This window comes from Coregonus clupeaformis, chromosome 25, assembly GCF_020615455.1.
Source record: "Coregonus clupeaformis isolate EN_2021a chromosome 25, ASM2061545v1, whole genome shotgun sequence".
NCBI classification, from domain to species: Eukaryota; Metazoa; Chordata; class Actinopteri; order Salmoniformes; family Salmonidae; genus Coregonus; species Coregonus clupeaformis.
Window position 1 is genome coordinate 20,890,737 of NC_059216.1, and position 20,221 is coordinate 20,910,957.

A 20,221-nucleotide genomic window follows, 5' to 3' on the forward strand; every position below is an offset into this window, starting at 1 on the left:
AAACCGAACGAAACTTGGATGGACCTACCTGAATTTGTCCAATAGAAACTCTTGTTTTGCTCTGTTTGCTTCCGTTTGGTTCTTAAACTGTAAAATTAAATGATAAGTGATACAAGTATAGCCTGTTGTTGTACTACTGCTGTTATCCTCACTTACAAGCGTTTATTCAAATTGGAAAATCTTTGGATGCTGACAGCAGACGCACCATTGGAAGACAGCTTGGACTGTAGTGGTCTCTGACTCTCAGGCAGAAAAAACTGAAACAATTTTTTTGGGGGGCAAAAATCATTTCTGAAATTAAAAGTAATCCTAGAAGTAATCATCTAGTTTTTCAAAAGTATCTGTAATCTGATTTTTTTTGCTGGTAATGTAACGAATTACAGTTACAGTTTACATGTCTAAGCTGCAGCAGGTTACTGTCTGTGAGAGACAGCGAGTGAGAGCGAGTGAGAGAGAGTGAGAGAGAGAGAGTGAAGGAGGGAGAGAGGGAGAGAAGGAGAGGGAGGGGTAAGGTGGGAGCGTTTACACCAGGGCTCAAACCCTGTTCCTGGAGAGCTACCCTCCTGTAGGTTTACACCAGGGCTGCCCAACCCTGTCCCTGGAGAGCTACCCTCCTGTAGGTTTACACCAGGGCTTCCCAACCCTGTCCCTGGAGAGCTACCCTCCTGTAGGTTTACACCAGGGCTTCCCAACCCTGTTCCTGGAGACCTACCCTCCTGTAGGTTTACACCAGGGCTTCCCAACCCTGTCCCTGGAGAGCTACCCTCCTGTAGGTTTACACCAGGGCTTCCCAACCCTGTCCCTGGAGAGCTACCCTCCTGTAGGTTTACACCAGGGCTTCCCAACCCTGTTCCTGGAGAGCTACCCTCCTGTAGGTTTACACCAGGGCTTCCCAACCCTGTTCCTGGAGAGCTACCCTCCTGTAGGTTTACACCAGGGCTTCCCAGCCCTGTCCCTGGAGAGCTACCCTCCTGTAGGTTTACACCAGGGCTTCCCAACCCTGTTCCTGGAGACCTACCCTCCTGTAGGTTTACACCAGGGCTTCCCAAACCTGTCCCTGGGGAGCTACCCTCCTGTAGGTTTACACCAGGGCTTCCCAACCCTGTTCCTGGAGAGCTACCCTCCTGTAGGTTTACACCAGGGCTTCCCAACCCTGTCCCTGGAGAGCTACCATCCTGTAGGTTTTTGCTCCAACCCTAATCTAGTGCACCTGATTCTAATAATTAGCTTGCTGATAAACTGAATTAGGTTTGTTAGAACTGGGGTTGGAGCAAAAACCTACAGGAGGGTAGCTCTCCAGGAACCGGGTTGGATTTAAAGCCTACAGGAGGGTAGCTCTCCAGGAACCGGGTTGGATTTAAAGCCTACAGGAGGGTAGCTCTCCAGGAACCGGGTTGGATTTAAAGCCTACAGGAGGGTAGCTCTCCAGGAACCGGGTTGGATTTAAAGCCTACAGGAGGGTAGCTCTCCAGGAACCGGGTTGGAGTTAAAACCTACAGGACGGTATCTTTCCAGGAACAGGGTTGGAGAGTGGCTACGATGCAATCATTTATTTACCAATGTTTAGAGAGCTAAGCTGTCTTCATGAGGGTTACCATGCAAAGGTTACCAGAGGATCAGTTCACCGTCCTTCTGTCTGTAAACATGACCAGCGAACCACAGTGCAGTCTTCTCCTCTCTCTGATATGACTCTAGACAGGAGTATGTAGTTAAATCACTCTCTGAAATGACTCTGGACAGGAGTATGTAGATAAATCACTCTCTGATATACTCTGGACAGGTGTATGTAGATAAATCACTCTCTGATATACTCTGGACAGGAGTATGTAGATAAATCACTCTCTGATATACTCTGGACAGGAGTATGTAGATAAATCACTCTCTGATATACTCTGGACAGGTGTATGTAGATAAATCACTCTCTGATATACTCTGGACAGGTGTATGTAGCTAAATCACTCTCTGATATGACTCTGGACAGATGTATGTAGATAAATCACTCTCTGATATGACTCTGGACAGGTGTATGTAGATAAATCACTCTCTGATATACTTTGGACAGGAGTATGTAGATAAATCACGCTCTGATATACTCTGGACAGGAGTATGTAGATAAATCACTCTCTGATATGACTCTGGACAGGTGTATGTAGATAAATCACTCTCTGATATACTTTGGACAGGAGTATGTAGATAAATCACGCTCTGATATACTCTGGACAGGTGTACAGTGGGGAAAAAAAGTATTTAGTCAGCCATCAATTGTGCAAGTTCTCCCACTTAAAAAGTAAAGAGAGGCCTGTAATTTTCATCATAGGTACACGTCAACTATGACAGACAAATTGAGAAGAAAAAAAATCCAGAAAATCACATTGTAGGATTTTTAATGAATTTATTTGCAAATTATGGTGGAAAATAAGTATTTGGTCACCTACAAGCAAGCAAGATTTCTGGCTCTCACAGACCTGTAACTTCTTCTTTAAGAGGCTCCTCTGTCCTCCACTCGTTACCTGTATTAATGGCACCTGTTTGAACTTGTTATCAGTATAAAAGACACCTGTCCACAACCTCAAACAGTCACACTCCAAACTCCACTATGGCCAAGACCAAAGAGCTGTCAAAGGACACCAGAAACAAAATTGTAGACCTGCACCAGGCTGGGAAGACTGAATCCGCAATAGGTAAGCAGCTTGGTTTGAAGAAATCAACTGTGGGAGCAATTATTAGAAAATGGAAGACATACAAGACCACTGATAATCTCCCTCGATCTGGGGCTCCACGTAAGATCTCACCCCGTGGGGTCAAAATGATCACAAGAACGGTGAGCAAAAATCCCAGAACCACACGGGGGGACCTAGTGAATGACCTGCAGAGAGCTGGGACCAAAGTAACAAAGCCTACCATGAGTAACACACTACGCCGCCAGGGACTCAAATCCTGCAGTGCCAGACGTGTCCCCCTGCTTAAGCCAGTACATGTCCAGGCCCGTCTGAAGTTCGCTAGAGTGCATTTGGATGATCCAGAAGAGGATTGGGAGAATGTCATATGGTCAGATGAAACCAAAATATAACTTTTTGGTAAAAACTCAACTCGTCGTGTTTGGAGGACAAAGAATGCTGAGTTGCATCCAAAGAACACCATACCTACTGTGAAGCATGGGGGTGGAAACATCATGCTTTGGGGCTGTTTTTCTGCAAAGGGACCAGGACGACTGATCCGTGTAAAGGAAAGCATGAATGGGGCCATGTATCGTGAGATTTTGAGTGAAAACCTCCTTCCATCAGCAAGGGCATTGAAGATGAAACGTGGCTGGGTCTTTCAGCATGACAATGATCCCAAACACACCGCCCGGGCAACGAAGGAGTGGCTTCGAAGAAGCATTTCAAGGTCCTGGAGTGGCCTAGCCAGTCTCCAGATCTCAACCCCATAGAAAATCTTTGGAGGGGAGTTGAAAGTCCGTGTTGCCCAGCGACAGCCCCAAAACATCACTGCTCTAGAGGAGATCTGCATGGAGGAATGGGCCAAAATACCAGCAACAGTGTGTGAAAACCTTGTGAAGACTTACAGAAAACGTTTGACCTGTGTCATTGCCAACAAAGGGTATATAACAAAGTATTGAGAAACTTTTGTTATTGACCAAATACTTATTTTCCACCATAATTTGCAAATAAATTCATAAAAAATCCTACAATGTGATTTTCTGGATTTTTTTTCCTCATTTTGTCTGTCATAGTTGACGTGTACCTATGATGAAAATTACAGGCCTCTCTCATCTTTTTAAGTGGGAGAACTTGCACAATTGGTGGCTGACTAAATACTTTTTTTCCCCACTGTATGTAGCTAAATCACTCTCTGATATGACTCTGGACAGGAGTATGTAGCTAAATCACTCTCTGAAATGACTCTGGACAGGTGTATGTAGATAAATCACTCTCTGATATACTCTGGACAGGAGTATGTAGATAAATCACTCTCTGATATACTCTGGACAGGTGTATGTAGCTAAATCACTCTCTGAAATGACTCTGGACAGATGTACGTAGATAAATCGCTCTCTGATATGTCTCTGGACAGGTGTAGGTAGTTAAATCCTTAAGGATGTTCTTGCCATTCCAGCTCTTGGAAGTCAATTAAACCCTCGTGCCTGGAAATAGTTCCACCTATGTGTGATGGCTGGGTGGGGCTCCTAGTCCTCTCGGGATGAAGCTGATCAGTGCATTGAACACCAATAATCTCATTTTAAACCTTCTGTGTGTTCATACTTGAAGCTACATGTAGCAGCACTCAAAAAAAAAAAAAAAGAAGATTGTTTCTCCTAACCATGTCTGATTTCCTTTTGTAGATACTCTGGTTGTTCTGTTGTTCGTTTTGGCAGCGATTGGACAGATCAGCCAGGGTGTAAGAAGTACAATGTGGTGCATTACACTCTGGCATATACTCCTGTCCCAGCCAGGGTGGCAGGGGGGGTGGGGGCAGCTTGTTCCCTCTGACCACTGGAGGCCCAGCTCTACCCGTCTACCATTCTCTCAGGCCTGCTCCAAATTCACCAGCTGGATGTGACTTCATCACTGTTCCCATGGGCTATGTTTTCCCTGAGATACAGATCTAGGATCTAGGATCACTTCGCTCAATCCTAACTTTAACCGTTAGTGGGAGTATGCTAAAACGGACCCAAGATCAGTGTTCAGGGCCAACTTCACCCCCTACACCGGTGGTGGGGCAGCAGAGGGGTTGTGGGTAGCGGGGGGGGGGGACGGAAGACCTTCTGCTGCTGCAGGAAGGAGAGAGGGATGAAGAACAGAAACAGGAGAGAACAGGAGAAGTGACAACAGCAAGGACTAATAACTGAATATTACTGATCATATCATAAATTATAGGATCTAGGAAGGGGAAGAAGCCCAGTTCACCCCACGGCTCAGGTAAGACTCTTTTAGGGAGGTTACGGGATGTTAGTCAAGGTTTTGTGTCACAAAGATCCAGCTGGAGAGCTTGACAATACTTATATCATGTAGATTGTAGCCTTCGCTCACTTTGTGCAATATTTAAATATCTGATGGTAGAAACAACAGAAAAACCAAACAGATTTTTGTGATCAAAAAATTACTTTGGCACCAAAAATAGAAGAAATATAGTATAATCCCTTATGCAAATTGAATTTCAGTTTCTGATATTGTGTTTTATAGCAGGCCGTGTGGATATAGTACCGGATGTCAAATCTACCAGCCAATTTACACTGATCCGGTAGTGTAAATGATACGATCTATCAGTGTCATTTGTTTTCTTCACATTACCACCTGATGGAACGACCAGCCCGTGTTAATAAGCGTTCCTCTGCCAGCCCAGCCCGCGTATATAAGCGTTCCTCTGCCAGCCCGTGACTTAACACGTTGTTGTCCAGTGTGATTTCCTTGTTGGAACTTCTTATAACATACACTGACTGGACAAAACATTAAGAACACCTGCTCTTTCTATGACAGACTGACTAGGTGAATCCAGGTGAAGCTATGATCCCTTATTGATGTCACTTGTTAAATCCACTTCAATCAGTGTAGATGGGGGAGGAGACAGGTTAAAGAAGGATTTTTAAGCCTTGAGATAATTGAGACATGGATTGTGTGTGTGTGTGCCATTCAGAAGGTGAATGGGCAAGACAAAAGATTGAAGTGCCTTTGAACGGGGTATGGTAGTAGGTGCCAGGCGCACCAGTTTGAGCGTGTCAAACACTGCAATGCTGATGGGTTTTTCACGCTCAACAGTTTCCTGTGTGTATCAAGAACGGTCCACCACCCAAAGGACATCCAGCCACCTTGACACAACTGTGGGAAGCATTGGAGTCAACATGGGCCAGCATCCCTATGGAACGCTTTCGACACGTTGTAGAGTCCATGCCTTGACGAATTGAGGCTGTTCTGAGGGCAAAAAGGGGTGGGGGCTGCAACTCAATATTAGGAAGGTGTTCTTTATGTTTTGTAAATCTGTGCTCCAGGGTGAAGTTTCCCCTCCCCCTATCCTAACCTTAACCATTAGTGGGGGAAATGCTAAACTGACCGATCAGCATCTTGGGGCAACATCACCCTAAGTGCCAAGTCAGTGTTGACTTCTAGGTGCCAAGTCAGTGTTGACTTCTGAGTGCCAAGTCAGTGTTGACTTCTAGGTGCCAAGTCAGTGTTGGCATCTAGGTGCCAAGTCAGTGTTGGCATCTAGGTGCCAAGTCAGTGTTGGCATCTAGGTGCCAAGTCAGTGTTGACTTCTAGGTGCCAAGTCAGTGTTGACTCAGATAAGAAACTAAGGTTAAACTGTACAGCTTCTTTTCCTCAGGAAGTGACATCACATCTCACTCAACCCTAATGGCTACCAAGGAGGTTAGTTAACTGCTTTTGAAAATAATATGATTGAAAACAAGATTAGTGTGTTTGATTATTTGGGTATAGATTACAGTATATTGTAGTATATATGTGACAGACAGTACAGTTAATGATGCTTGCTTTGGCCTGCTAGTATTTTTAACACAATGCTACGTCACCCAACAACAACAAAAAATAACCAGGGGCTAAAAAGCACATGCCATGGCTAGCCCCAAGGTGATTGGTCAGTGTGTGAACTGACCTCTGACCTTTAACCCCTGTGTGTTCTCTCCCTGACTGACCAGAGCCAGATGACCGTCACGCTCCTGACCTCCATCCTGGCGGCTGTGTTCGGCTCCCTCCAGATCGGCTACCACACAGGCAACGTCAACGCCCCAGCCAGGGTGAGCGTAACCTGGGGAGGGTGGGGAGTTGAACACCCCAGCCAGGTTGAGCTCCAGGCGGGGAGGGGGAGAGCCAGGGTGAAGGGAGGGTAGGTAGGTAGAACACTGGGAAGCCTGGTAGTACCTCCATCCCATCCAGCCGCAAAACATCTCACAGTTTCTATAAAACACTGAATAAACATAACAGTCCCATGCAACTTTCCTATTCGTGCCCAGGCAGTCTTATTCCTAGGCAAGTAGGGTTTTGGATGGTTTACTGTTTGCACACAGGTACTTATAATGAAATCCAGTTGACTTATAGGAGGGCTGTGTGTTTGGGCTGATCCAATTCTCTCTCTCTCTCTCTCTCTCTCTCTCTCTCTCTCTCTCTCTCTCTCTCTCTCTCTCTCTCTCTGTGTTCAGAGACATCTGTAAGTCATTTTATTCAGTCTGCTTCAGTTGTTAGGTAGTAAACAGATATAACCCTCTTTATTTACGTGGTGTAGAGCAGAATGTTTAACGTCTTTCTCTGTATAAACAGCCTATAGTTCTATAGTTGCCATGGCGCCTACGTTTTCATGTAAATATTTTCATTTTTAAATAGCTAAATGAGTGCAGATAAAATCTTTATATCATTAATTGGATTCCTGCCCGTAACTTGATGAAAATCTAGCGCTGTCAACAAACTAGCTAATGCTAGCAGCTAGCGGGTGAGTTTTCATTTGAATAACACCTACTGACTGTTTTTTCACAAACGGTGACCCAAGACAAGGCTATGCATGCAGAGTTTGGGAGGATATTTCTGGTAAGGAGTGGGCTGTTACTCGGTGGGGAGCTCAAACTTCATCACAGAGTCACAATACAGAGAAGCTACAGACGGGGGGAGACTCCCTGATGATGTGGAGCTGCCTACCTGCCTGCCTACCTACCTACCTACCTACCTACCTACCCACCCACCACCTGCCCACCCACCACCTGCCTCACCCCCACCACCTGCCTACCCACCACCCACCCACCCACCCAGCCTACCGCCCACCCACCCGCCGTGCCTACCCACCCACCTCCCTACCTACCCCACCACCACCACCTACCACCTGCCTGCCCACCTGCCTACCTACCTACCTACCTACCTACCTACCTACCTGCCTGCCTACCTACCTACCTGCCTGCTTTTTGGACATGCTGAACTGGCCACCACCTCCCACCACCCCCCTCCCCCTCCACTGGTTACCATAGTAATACCATAGAATTGGTTACCATAGTAATACCATAGTATTGGTTACCATAATAATACCATAGTATTTGTTACCATAGTAATACCATAGTATTTGTTACCATAGTAATACCAACCCACATACAGTGCCTTCAGAAAGTATTCACACCCCTTGACTAATTTCCACATTTTGTGTCTTACAGCCTGAATTTAAAACAGATTAAATTTAGATTTTGTGTCACTGGCCTACACACAATACCCCATAATGTCAAAGTGGAATTATGTTTTAATTTCAATTTAATTGTATTAATTAATTGCAAATGAAAAGCTGAAATGTCTTCAGTCAATAAGTATTCAACCCCTTTGTTATGGGAAGCCTAAATTAAGTTCAGGAGTAAAAATGTGTTTAACAAGTCACATGATAATTTGCATGGACTCACTCTGTGTGCAGTGATAGTGTTTAACATGATTTGTGAATGACTACCTCATCTCTGTACCCCACTAATAGAATTATCTGTAAGGTCCCTCAGTCGAGCAGTGAAATTCAAACACAGATTCAACCACAAAGACCAGGGAGATTTTCCAATGCCTTGCAAAGAAGGGTACCTATTGGTAGATGGGTAAAAATGAAAAAAGCAGACATTGAATATCCCTTTGAGCATGGTGAAATTACTAATTACACTTTGGATGGTGTATCAATACACCCAGTCACTAAAACGATACAGGCGTCCTTCCTAACTCAGTTGTCGGAGAGGAAGGAAACCTCTCAGGGATTTCACCATGAGGCCAATGGTGACTTTAAAACAGTTACAGAGTTTAATAGCTATGATAGGAGGAAACTGAGGATGGATCAACAACATTGTAGTTACTCCACAATACTAACCTAATTGACAGAGTGAAAAGAAGGAAGACTGTACAGAATAAAAATATTCCAAAACATGCATCCTGTTTGCAACAAGGCACTAAAATAATACTGTGGCAAAGCAATTCACTTTTTGTCCTGAAAGAAAAGTGTTATGTTTGGGGCAAATCCAATGCAACACATTACTGAATACCACTCTCCATATTTTCAAACATAGTGGTGGCTGCATCATGTTATGGGTATGCTTGTAATCTTAAGAACTGGATAGTTTTTCAGGACAAGAAAAATAATGGAGCTAAGCACAGGCAAAATCCTAGAGGAAAACCTGGTTCAGTCTGCTTTCCACCAGACACTGGGAGATTAATTCACCTTTCAGCAGGACAATAACCTAAAACACAAGGCCAAATCTACACTGGAGTTGCTTACCAAAAAGACAGTGAATGTTCCTGAGTGGCCTAGTTAAAGTTTTGACTTAAATCTACTTGAAAATCTACAGCAAGACCTGAAAATGGTTGTCTAGCACTGATCAACAACCAATTTGACAGAGCTTGAATAATTTTTAAAATAATAATGGGCAAATGTTGCACAATCCAGGAGTGGAAAGCTCTTAGAGACTTACCCAGAAAGACTCACAGCTGTAATCACTGCCAAAGGTGCTTCTACAAAGTATTGACTCAGCGGTGTGAATACTTACAGTACCAGTCAAGTAGCCATCCTTTGCCTTGATGACAACTTTGCACACTCTTGGCATTCTCTCAACCAGTTTCATGAGGGAGTCACCTGGAATGCGTTTCAATTAACAGTTGTGCCTTGTTAAAAGTTAATTTGTGGAATTTCTTTCCTTCTTAATGCGTTTGAGCCAATCAGTTGTGTTGTGACAAGGTAGGGGTGGTATATATATGATTTGGAAAATGGCGCCGACAGACATGGCTGCTCTGCTTCTAGCTCCTGAGCATCTTTGCAGTATTTTGTTTTTTTGTGTGTTATTTCTTACATTATTAGCCCAGGAAATGTTGTGTTATTACATACAGCCGGAAATAACTTTTGGATATCAGAGCGGCAGTAACTCACCAGCATTACAACCAGGAATATGACTTTCCTGAATTGGATCCTTTGTATGTACCCCCCAGGGCAATTGAACTGATTCCAGAGGCTGATCCAAAACACAGCCGGCGGAGAAGAGGTATTCGGAGTGGACATCTAATCCGACTCAGGAGGCGCGCACACCATCCACCGCTTCCGAGTACGTTACTCGCTAATGTTCAGTCTCTGGACAATAAAGTAGACGAGCTCAGGGCTCAGAGCGAAGATCTCCTTCCAGAGAGATATCAGGGATTGTAACATTCTCTGTTTCACGGAAACAGGATATACTGTCTTTGTCCATACAGCCAGCTGGGTTTTCAGTACATCGCACAGACAGAAATAAAATATTATCCGGGAAGAAGAAAGTTTGGGGGTGTTTGTTTCATGATTAACCACTCATGGTGTGATTGTGATAGCATACAGGAACTCAAGTCCTTTTGTTCAACCGACCTAGAATACCTCACAATCAAATGCCGACCATATTACCTCCCAAGAGAATTCTCTTCAGTTATAGTCACAGCCGTGTATATTCCCCCTCAAGCCGATACCACAACGGCCCTCAATGAACTTCACTGGACTTTATGCAAACTGGAAACCACATATCCTCAGGACGCATTTATTTTAGCTGGGGATTTTAACAAAGCAAATTTGAGGAAAACGCTACCGAAGTTCTATCAACACATTAACTGTAGTACTCGCTCTGGAAAAACACTCGACCACTGCTACTCCAACTTCCAGGATGCCTACAAGGCCCTCCCCCGCCCTCCCTTTGGCAAATCTGATCACGACTCCCCTTTTTCTCCTCCCTTCCTATAGGCAGAAACTCAAACAGGAAGTACCCGTGCTAAGGACTATTCAACGCTGGTCTGACCAATCAGAATCCACGCTTCAAGATAGTTTTGATCACGCGGACTGGGATATGTTCCGGGTAGCTTCCGAGAATAACATTGACGAATACACGGATACAGTGACTGAGTTTATCAGGAAGTGTATAGGAGATGTTGTACCCACTGTGACTATTAAAACCTACCCTAACCAGAAACCGTGGATAGATGGCAGCATTCGTGCAAAACTGAAAGCGCGAACCACCGCATTTAACCATGGCAAGGTGACTGGGAATATGGCAGAATACAAACAGTGTAGTTATTCCCTCCGTAAGGCAATCAAACAGGCAAAACGTCAGTATAGAGACAGAGTGTAGTCACAATTCAATGGCTCAGACACGAGACGTATGTGGCAGGGACTCCAGACAATCACGGACTACAAAAGCAAAACCAGCCACGTCGCGGACACCGACGTCTTACTGCCAGACAAGCTGAACACCTTCTTCGCCCGCTTTGACAATAACACAGTGCCACCAACGCGGCCCACTACCAAGGACTGTGGGCTCTCCTTCTCCGTGGCATTTAAGCATGTTATCCCTCGCAAGGCTGCCGGACCAGACGGCATCCCTAGCCGCGTCCTCAGAGCATGCGCAGACCACCTGGCTGGAGTATTTACGGACATATTCAATCTCTCCCTATCCCAGTCTGCTGTCCCCACTTGCTTCAAGATGTCCACCATTGTTCCTGTACCCAAGAAAGCAAAGGTAACTGAACTAAATGAATATCGCCCTGTAGCACTCACTTCTGTCATCATGTAGTGCTTTGCGAGGCTAGTTAAGGATCATATCACCTACCTTACCTGACACTCAAGACCCACTTCAATTTGCTTACCGCCCCAATAGATCCACAGACGATGCCATCGCACTGCACACTGCCCTATCCCATCTGGACAAGAGGAATACCTATGTAAGAATGCTGTTCATTGACTATAGCTCAGCATTCAACACCATAGTACCCTCCAAGCTCATCATTAAGCTCAGGACCCTGGGTCTGTACCCCGCCCTGTGCAACTGGGTCCTGGACTTCCTGACGGGCCACCCCAGGTGGTGAAGGTAGGAAACAACACCTCCACCTCACTGATCCTCAACACACACACAAGGGTGTGTGCTCAGCCCCCTCCTGTACTCCCTGTTCACCCATGACTGCGTGGCCATGCACGCCTCCAACTCAATCATCAAGTGTGCAGACGACACAACAGTCGTAAGCCTGATTACCAACAATGACGAGACAGCCTACAGAGAGGAGGTGAAGGCCCTGGGAGTGTGGTGCCACGAAAATAACCTCTCCCTCAATGTCGACAAAACAAAGGAGCTGATCATGAACTTCGGGAAACAACAGAGGGAGCACGCCCCTATCCACATCGACGGGACCACCGTGGAGCAGGTTGAAAGCTTCAAGTTCCTCGGTGTACACATCCCTGACGATCTGAAATGGTCCACCCACACAGACCATGTGGTTAAGAAGGCACTGTTGCGGCTGAAGAAATTTGGCTTGGCACCTAAAACCCTCACAAACTTTTACAGATGCACAATTGAGAGCATCCTGTCGGGCTTTATCACCGCCTGTTACGGCAACTGCACCGCCCACAACCACAGGGCTCTCCAGAGGGTAGTGCGGTCTGCCCAACGCATCACCGGGGGCAAAATACCTGCCCTCCAGGACACCTACAGCACCCGATGTCACAGGAAGGCCAAAAAGATCATCAAGGCCACTGCCTGTTCACCCCGCTATCATCCAGAAGGCGAGATCAGTACAGGTGCATCAAAGCTGGGACCGAGAGACTGAAAAAACAGCTTCTATCTCAAGGCCATCAGACTGTTAAATAGCCATCACTAGGTGGCTTCCACCCGGTTACGTAACCCTGCACCTTAGAGGCTGCTGCCTCATATACATAGACTTGAAATCACTGGCAACTTTAATAATAATGTTTACATATTTTTGCTTTACTCATCTCATATGTATATACTGTATTCTATTCTGTCACGATCGTCTGAAGGAGCGGACCAATACGCAGCGCGTGGAGTGAACATGATGACTTTATTTATAAAGCAACCACGAAAAAACAACAAATGACGATAATGAAGTCCTCAGTGACACGACTGAACACGGAACAATAACCCACAAAACACAGGAGAAAACACACAGAATATATATGGCTCCCAATCAGAGATAACGAGCCGACAGCTGACACTCGTTACCTCCGATTGGGAGTCATTAACCAATCACCAAAAACACAAACAAATGAAACTCACCCAACCCAACACCACCAAATGAAATACACCCTGGCTCTAACACACAGTCCCGGAGCCAGAGTGTGACACTATTCTACTGTATTTTAGTCTATGCCACTCTGACATTGCTCGTCCTAATATTTCTAATATTCATATATTCCTTAATTCCATTATTTTATTTTTAGGTTGTGTGTATTGTTGTGAATGGTTAGAAATACTGCACTGTTGGAGCTAGAAACACAAGCGTTTCACTACACCTGCAAAAACATCTGCTAAACATGTGTATGTTACAAATGCAATTTGATTTGATACAGAAGATAGCCCTATTTGGTAAAATACCAAGTCCATATTATGGCAAGAACAGCTCAAATAAGCAAAGAGAAATGACAGTCCATCATTATTTTAAGACATGAATGTCAGTCAATTGCAAACATTTCAAGAACTTTCTTCAAGTGCAGTCGCAAAAACCATCAAGCGCTATGATGAAACTGGCTCTAATGAGGACCGCCACAGGAAAGGAAGACCCAGAGTTACCTCTGCTGTGGAGGATAAGTTCATTAGAGTTAACTGCACCTCAGATTGCAGCCCAAATAAATGCTTTACAGAGTTCAAGTAACAGACACATCTCAACATCAACTGTTCAGAGGAGACTGCGTGAATCAGGCCTTCATGGTCGAATTTCTGCAAAGAAACCACTACTAAAGGACGCCAATAAGAAGAAGAGACTTGCTTGGGCCAAGAAACACGAGCAATGGACATTAGACCAGTGGAAATCTGTCCTTTGGTCTAATGAGTCCAAATGTAAGATTTTTGGTTCCAACCGCTGTGTCTTTGTGAGACGCAGGGTAGGTGAACGGATGATCTCCGCATGTGTGGTTCCCACCGTGAAGCATGGAGGTGTGATGGTGTGGGGGTGCTTTGCTCCAGGCTGTGTAAGGGCTATTTGACCAAGAAGGAGAGTGATGGAGTGCTGCTTCAGATGACCTGGCCTCCACAATCACCCGACCTGAACCCACTTGAGATGGTTGGACCGCTGAATAAAGGAAAAGCAGCCAACAAGTGCTCAGCATATTTCAGGACTCGTTTCAGGTAACTAGGCGTATGTCGCGGGTCACTACTTCACAGGAGAGCCATTTGAACATAAACTTTTTTTTTAAATCAAAATGTGTTTTTTTGCAGAAATGCCTTCTGGAACATGTGAACTTTCATGTGCCTTAATAACAAACTTGTATGCCATCTGTAAATACGAATAAAATTGTTAAATTACGAGCCTAATTGGTTAAGCCACAGAAAAAGACAGCAACCTTCCCACTAGCCATGATTGGCTGAGATAATGAGTGGGCTGGACATGCCAAGAGAGGAGTTCGGATTGGTCTGCCATATAGCACGCTTCTGTCTATTTGAGCTGGTCAGTATGTGTAGGTAATCCTGTCTAACGTGGCATAATTTTTAAAAAATGTGTCGTGTATGGAGCTGCATAAATGTTGCTCTCCACTTTCTGGAGGATCGAGTTTTGAAATCAGTGGAATTAGAGTATGATAGCTAATGAGATGGAGAAAACACCTGTCTCCGGATTACATCTTCAAACTAAAGGCAACCATGGCATCTGTGACAGGGAGATGCGTCCAACCATGATGTATACGGGTAAGATAGTCTATCTAGCTACATATTCAGATATTACACATTTCTAATTTTGACAGATATTTTTTTTTTCAAGTTAAATTGTACTGTTAGCTAGCTAGCTAATGTTACGCGGATGCTCTTATTATTTGTATCTCATAGCCATTTGCTTGCGAACATTGAACCTGGTTGATTCATGCAGGGTAGTAAAGTCATGAGTTGGGATTATGGTTAATTGTTTAGCTAGCTAGCAAACGTTAGCTGGCTGGCTCGCTAGCTAACGTTATGTGTATGATTTGACATGTTGTTTACCTAGCTACGTTCATTGTTTACCTAGCTAGCTAAATGTATTAACAAAAGTCTCCACTATGCAAGTAACCATTTCGGGTGCATTCGTAAATTCAGTCTGAGTATGCCAGAGCGCAGAATAACTGATGAATTTACGAACGCACAACACCCGTAAAATATATGTCGGTATCAGTAAATGTCGGCAAATAAAACATCATTAAATTGTTGCCAGCAGCACAGTTACAGTCACCAACGCTCTGGGTAACATGAAAACAGCCTAACCAGCTCTGCTAGGGCAAGTAAAATGGTCAGTGGGGTGCTGGTTAGGCTGTTTTCATGTTATCAAGAGGTAAAGAATGAACCATAATCCCAATTTTGTGTCTGGAAGTAGCTATCAAGCTAGCCAATGTTAGCCAGTTAGCTTGGGTGATTAGCTTCTGTTGTGAAGTCAGAATGCTCGGATCAACCCTACTCATCGGCCAGATCGTCAAGCATGCGCTCTGAACTCTCCGAGAGCTAAACGAGATGGGTGGGGCTAAAGCTTAAGAGGGTGTGAATGATGCTGAATGGGTGTAGACAAAGAAGAGCTCTTCAGTAGGTACCAAAACATTCAAAGGCCATTTTTTCAAAAGTGAGATTACAAGTTTATCAACTTTCAAATCAGAATTACTTTCCCATTGTTCCTCAAATGCAGTGTATGATATACCATTTTGTAGCTCTGTGTCTCTGCTTTTATCCAATGTAAAAAACACAATTTCCAATTTTGCTACATAAGACCGAATCAATGCGGTCAGTCACATATGTGGGAACTCCTTCAAGACTGTTGGAAAAGCATTCCTCATGAAGCTGGTTGAGAGAATGCCACGAGTATGCAAAGCTGTCATCAAGGCAAAGGGTGGCTACTTTGAAGAATCTGAAAAAAAAAAAAAAAATGATTTTTTAACACTTCTATGGTTTCTACATGATTCCATATGTGTTATTTCATAGTTTTGAAGTCTTCACTATTATTCTACAATGTAGAAAATAGTAAAATTAAGAAAAACCATTGAATTAGTAGGTGTGTCCAAACTTTTGACTGGTACTGTATGTAAATTAGATATTTCTGTATTTAATTTGTAATACATTTGCAAACATTTCTAAAAACATGTTTTTACTTTGCCATTACGGAGTATTGTGTGTAGATGGCTGGAACAAAAATCTATTTCATCCATTTTGAATTCAGGCTGTAACACATCAATATGTGGAATAAGTCAATGTGTACTGTAGCTATGAGCTTCCCGATCATCTCATGACCACGGCTGTCCATCTGAAGCTCGCACCTCTACAGCCCTGTCGATGTGGATGGGGGCATGCTCAGCCATCCTTTGTCTTGCTGACGTGGAGGTAGAGGTTGTTGTCCTGGCACCATACTGCCAGATCTCTGACCTCCTGCCAGGTCTCTGACCTCTGAGTCAGGATTGTGTCGAGGCACAGATCTGGGGAAGGGTACCAAAAAATGTCTGCAACATTGAAGGTTCCCAATAACACAGTGGCCTCCATCATTCTTCAATGGAAGAAGTCTGGAATCACCAAGATTCTTCCTAGAGCTGGCCGCCTGGCCAAACTAAGCAATCGGGGGAGAAGGGCCTTGGTCAGGGAGGTGACCAAGAACCCAATGGTCACTCTGACAGAGCTCTAGAGTTCCTCTGTGGAGATGGGAGAACCTTCCAGAAGGACAACCATCTCTGCAGCACTCCACCAATCAGGCCTTTATGGTAGAGTGGCCAGACAGAAGCCACTCCTCGGTAAAAGGCACATGACAGCCAGCTTGGAATTTGTCAAAAGGCACCTAAAACTCTCAGACCATGAGAAACAAGATTCTCTGGTCTGATGAAACCAAGATTGAACTCTTTTGCCTGAATGCCAAGCGTCACGTCTGGAGGAAACCTGGCACCATCCCTACGGTGAAGTATGGTGGTGGCAGCATCATGCTGTGGGGATGTTTTTCAGCGGCAGGGACTGGGAGACTAGTCAGGATTGAGGCAAAGGTGAACGGAGCAAAGTACAGAGAGATCCTTGATGAAAACCTGCTCCAGAGCACTCAGGACCTCAGACTGGGGCGAAGGTTCACCTTCCAACAGGACAATGACCCTAAGCACACAGCCAAGACAACGCAGGAGTGGCTTCGGGACAAGTCTCTGAATGTCCTTGAGTGGCCCAGACAGAGCCTGGACTTGATCCCAATCGAACATCTCTGGAGAGACCTGAAAAGAGCTGTGCAGCAACGCTCCCCATCCAACCTGACAGATCTTGAGAGGATCTGCAGAGATGGATGGGAGAAACTCCCCAAATACAGGTGTGCCAAGCTTGTAGCGTCATACCCAAGAAGACTTGAGGCTGTAATCGCTGCCAAAGGTGCTTCAACAAAGTACTGAGTAAAGGATCTGAATACTTATGTTAATGTGATATTTCCTGTTTTTGCTTTGTCATTATGGGGTATTGTGTTTAGATTGAAGAGGGAAAAAACTATTTAATACATTTTAGAATAAGGCTGTAATGTAGCAAAATGTGGAAAAAGTCAAGGGGTCTGAATACCTTCCGAAGGCACTGTAAATATACGTATCTAACTCAATTACCTCGTACCCCTGCACATCGACTCTGTAATGGTACCCCGCGTGTATATAGCATTGGAGGCCTCTCAGAGGAGGAAGGGGAGGACCGTCCTCCTCAGTGAACTTCATAAAAATAAAAATAGTGAAACATTTAAAAAAGTTACCCTTTTTAGATAAAACTATACTAAATATATTCACGTCACCAAATAATGTGTTAAAACACACTGTTTTTCAATGAAGGTCTACAGTAGCCTCAACAGCACTCTGTAGGATAGCACCATGGTGTAGCCAGAGGACAGCTAGATTCCATCCTCCTCTGGGTACATTGACTTCAATACAAAACCTAGGAGGCTCATGGTTCTCACCCCCTTCCATAGATTTACTGTACACAGTAATTATGACAACTTCTGGAGGACCTCCTCCAACCTATTAGAGCTCTTGCAGCATTAACTGACATGTTGTCCACCCAATCAAAGGATCAGAGAATGAATCTAGCACTGAAAGCATAAGCTACAGCTAGCTAGCACTGCAGTGCATAAAATGTGGTGAGTAGTTGAACAGTTTTGAACAAATTAATTTATTCAAAAATGAAAGAGAAGCAAAAGAGAGAGAGAGAGCGAGACATTTTGTAAAAAAATTGCACTTACTTAGCTAGCTAGCTACTCAAACACCCTGCTCAAACAGAGGGATGCTATCTTAGCTAGTTGGCTATGACTATCCAACACAACACTGGAACTCAAGGTAAACTTTGGTTTTACAATTTGTTTTAATAATTTATTGCCACCGGGGCCCGCCGTTGTAACTGCTAAACTGCTTACTGACTGTACACTGTACAGCATGATTGTAGCGGGTTTACTAACACGTTAGTTCTAGTAGCTATGTTGACTATGATATTAATATAGTGACAACGATAAAGGCTGTGTGTAGCGGTTATGATATGAAGGTTTGGCATGGAAAGGTTTTTTCGCCTGGTCACTTACAGCTGATGTGTTGTGCATTGAAGTTCACAAGCGAAGGGAAAATGTGAGAGAAGGAGAGCGCGTAGATGCGATAAGGAATACAACATGGCTGCTATGAAAGTGAACTGTGTTTACGTCTGATCAGGGGTGTATTCATTCCGCCGATTCTGTTGAAAAACTTTTCTTAAACGGCAGCAAACGGAACGAAACGGGGATAAACATACCTGAATTTGTCCAATAGAAACTCTCGTTTGCAACTATTGGACTAATGATTACACCCTAGATCAGCTAGATGCGGGCAAGAGTGTGAAAGGCGGTATTGAATGTGTCACTGTCTGTCACCTCAAAATGTGTCTCTCGACCTGTGTGCTCCTACGTTGTAAACTTTCATTCATAGGCTAGGTATTAGCAACCTCATGATGGGCATAGGGACAAATAGAGTATCATGTAGTAGCCTAAACCTATCGATGTTACATTGAACTGGGTGAAAGGAATATGAATGACAGTTATCCAATATGCTGTAATAGAAATAAGGCCATGCTCATGAAAAAAAGTTAGTTACTCATTATGTATTTATTTCTAGTGTTATTATTATTTTTCTATTTTTCTCTCTCCATTGTTGGGAAGGGCCCGGAGTAAGCATTTCACTGTTACTCTACACCTGTTGTTTACAAAGCATGTGACAAATACATTTGATTCACATTTTTTATTTGATTTACTTATGTCCTCTACTGCTCAGATCATCGAGGAGTTCTTCAACCACACCTGGTGGTCCAGACATAACCAGTCGATGCCAGATCACAGCCTGACCTTCTTGTGGTCCATCTCCGTCAGCATCAAGGACTTTGGAGCCCTGCTGGGGTCACTAGGGGTCAAGTGTCTAGCTGACTCCTTCGGCAGGTGGGTTCTATCTAGGGTTGCAATATTCTAGTAACTTTCCCAAAATTCCAAGGCGTTCCAGAAATCCCCGGATTCCTGGATTTCCTGCTTATTCCCTCATGATTCCAGGAATCTTCCAACCAGAATTTCTGGAAAACTTGGGAATTTGGGGAAAGTTAGCTCAGTTGGTAGAGCATGGCGCTTGCAACACCAGGGTTGTGGGTTCGATTCCCACGGAGGCCAGTATGAAAATGTATGCACTCACTAACTGTAAGTCGCTCTGGATAACTGCGTCTGCTAAATGACTAAAATGTAAAATGTAAATAGATTCATCTCGATTGATTGATCGATTGACTGATTGATTGGTTGATTGATTGAATCCCTCTACACTCTCCACAGGTGTAACTCCATCCTGATAGTGATTGATTGGTTGATTGATTGAATCCCTCTACACTCTCCACAGGTGTAACTCCATCCTGATAGTGATTGATTGGTTGATTGACTGAATTCCTCTACCCTCTCCTCAGGCGTAACTCCATCCTGATAGTGATTGATTGGTTGATTGACTGAATTCCTCTACCCTCTCCTCAGGCGTAACTCCATCCTGATAGTGATTGATTGATTGATTGAATCCCTCTACCCTCTCCTCAGGCGTAAATCCATCCTGATAGTGATTGATTGGTTGACTGACTGAATCCCTCTACCCTCTCCTCAGGCGTAACTCCATCCTGATAGTGATTGATTGACTGAATCCCTCTACCCTCTCCTCAGGCATAACTCCATCCTGATAGTGATTGATTGGTTGATTGACTGAATCCCTCTGCTCAGGCGTAACTCCATCCTGATAGTGATTGATTGGTTGATTGACTGAATCCCTCTACCCT

General features: G+C 44.3%; 1 protein-coding gene across 1 annotated transcript in view; it reads left to right on the forward strand.

Moving 5' to 3' along the window:
• Window positions 1-4,755: 4,755 nt before the first annotated feature.
• Window positions 4,756-20,221, forward strand: part of LOC121539116 (solute carrier family 2, facilitated glucose transporter member 1) — a 34,626-nt gene continuing 19,160 nt past the window's right edge. The window contains exons 1-4 of the mRNA XM_041847372.2: window positions 4,756-4,919; window positions 6,319-6,362; window positions 6,650-6,748; window positions 19,198-19,358. Of these exons, the coding sequence (XP_041703306.1) occupies window positions 6,348-6,362; window positions 6,650-6,748; window positions 19,198-19,358 (275 nt within the window). The 5' untranslated portion in view covers window positions 4,756-4,919; window positions 6,319-6,347. The remainder of the gene's footprint in view (window positions 4,920-6,318; window positions 6,363-6,649; window positions 6,749-19,197; window positions 19,359-20,221) is intronic.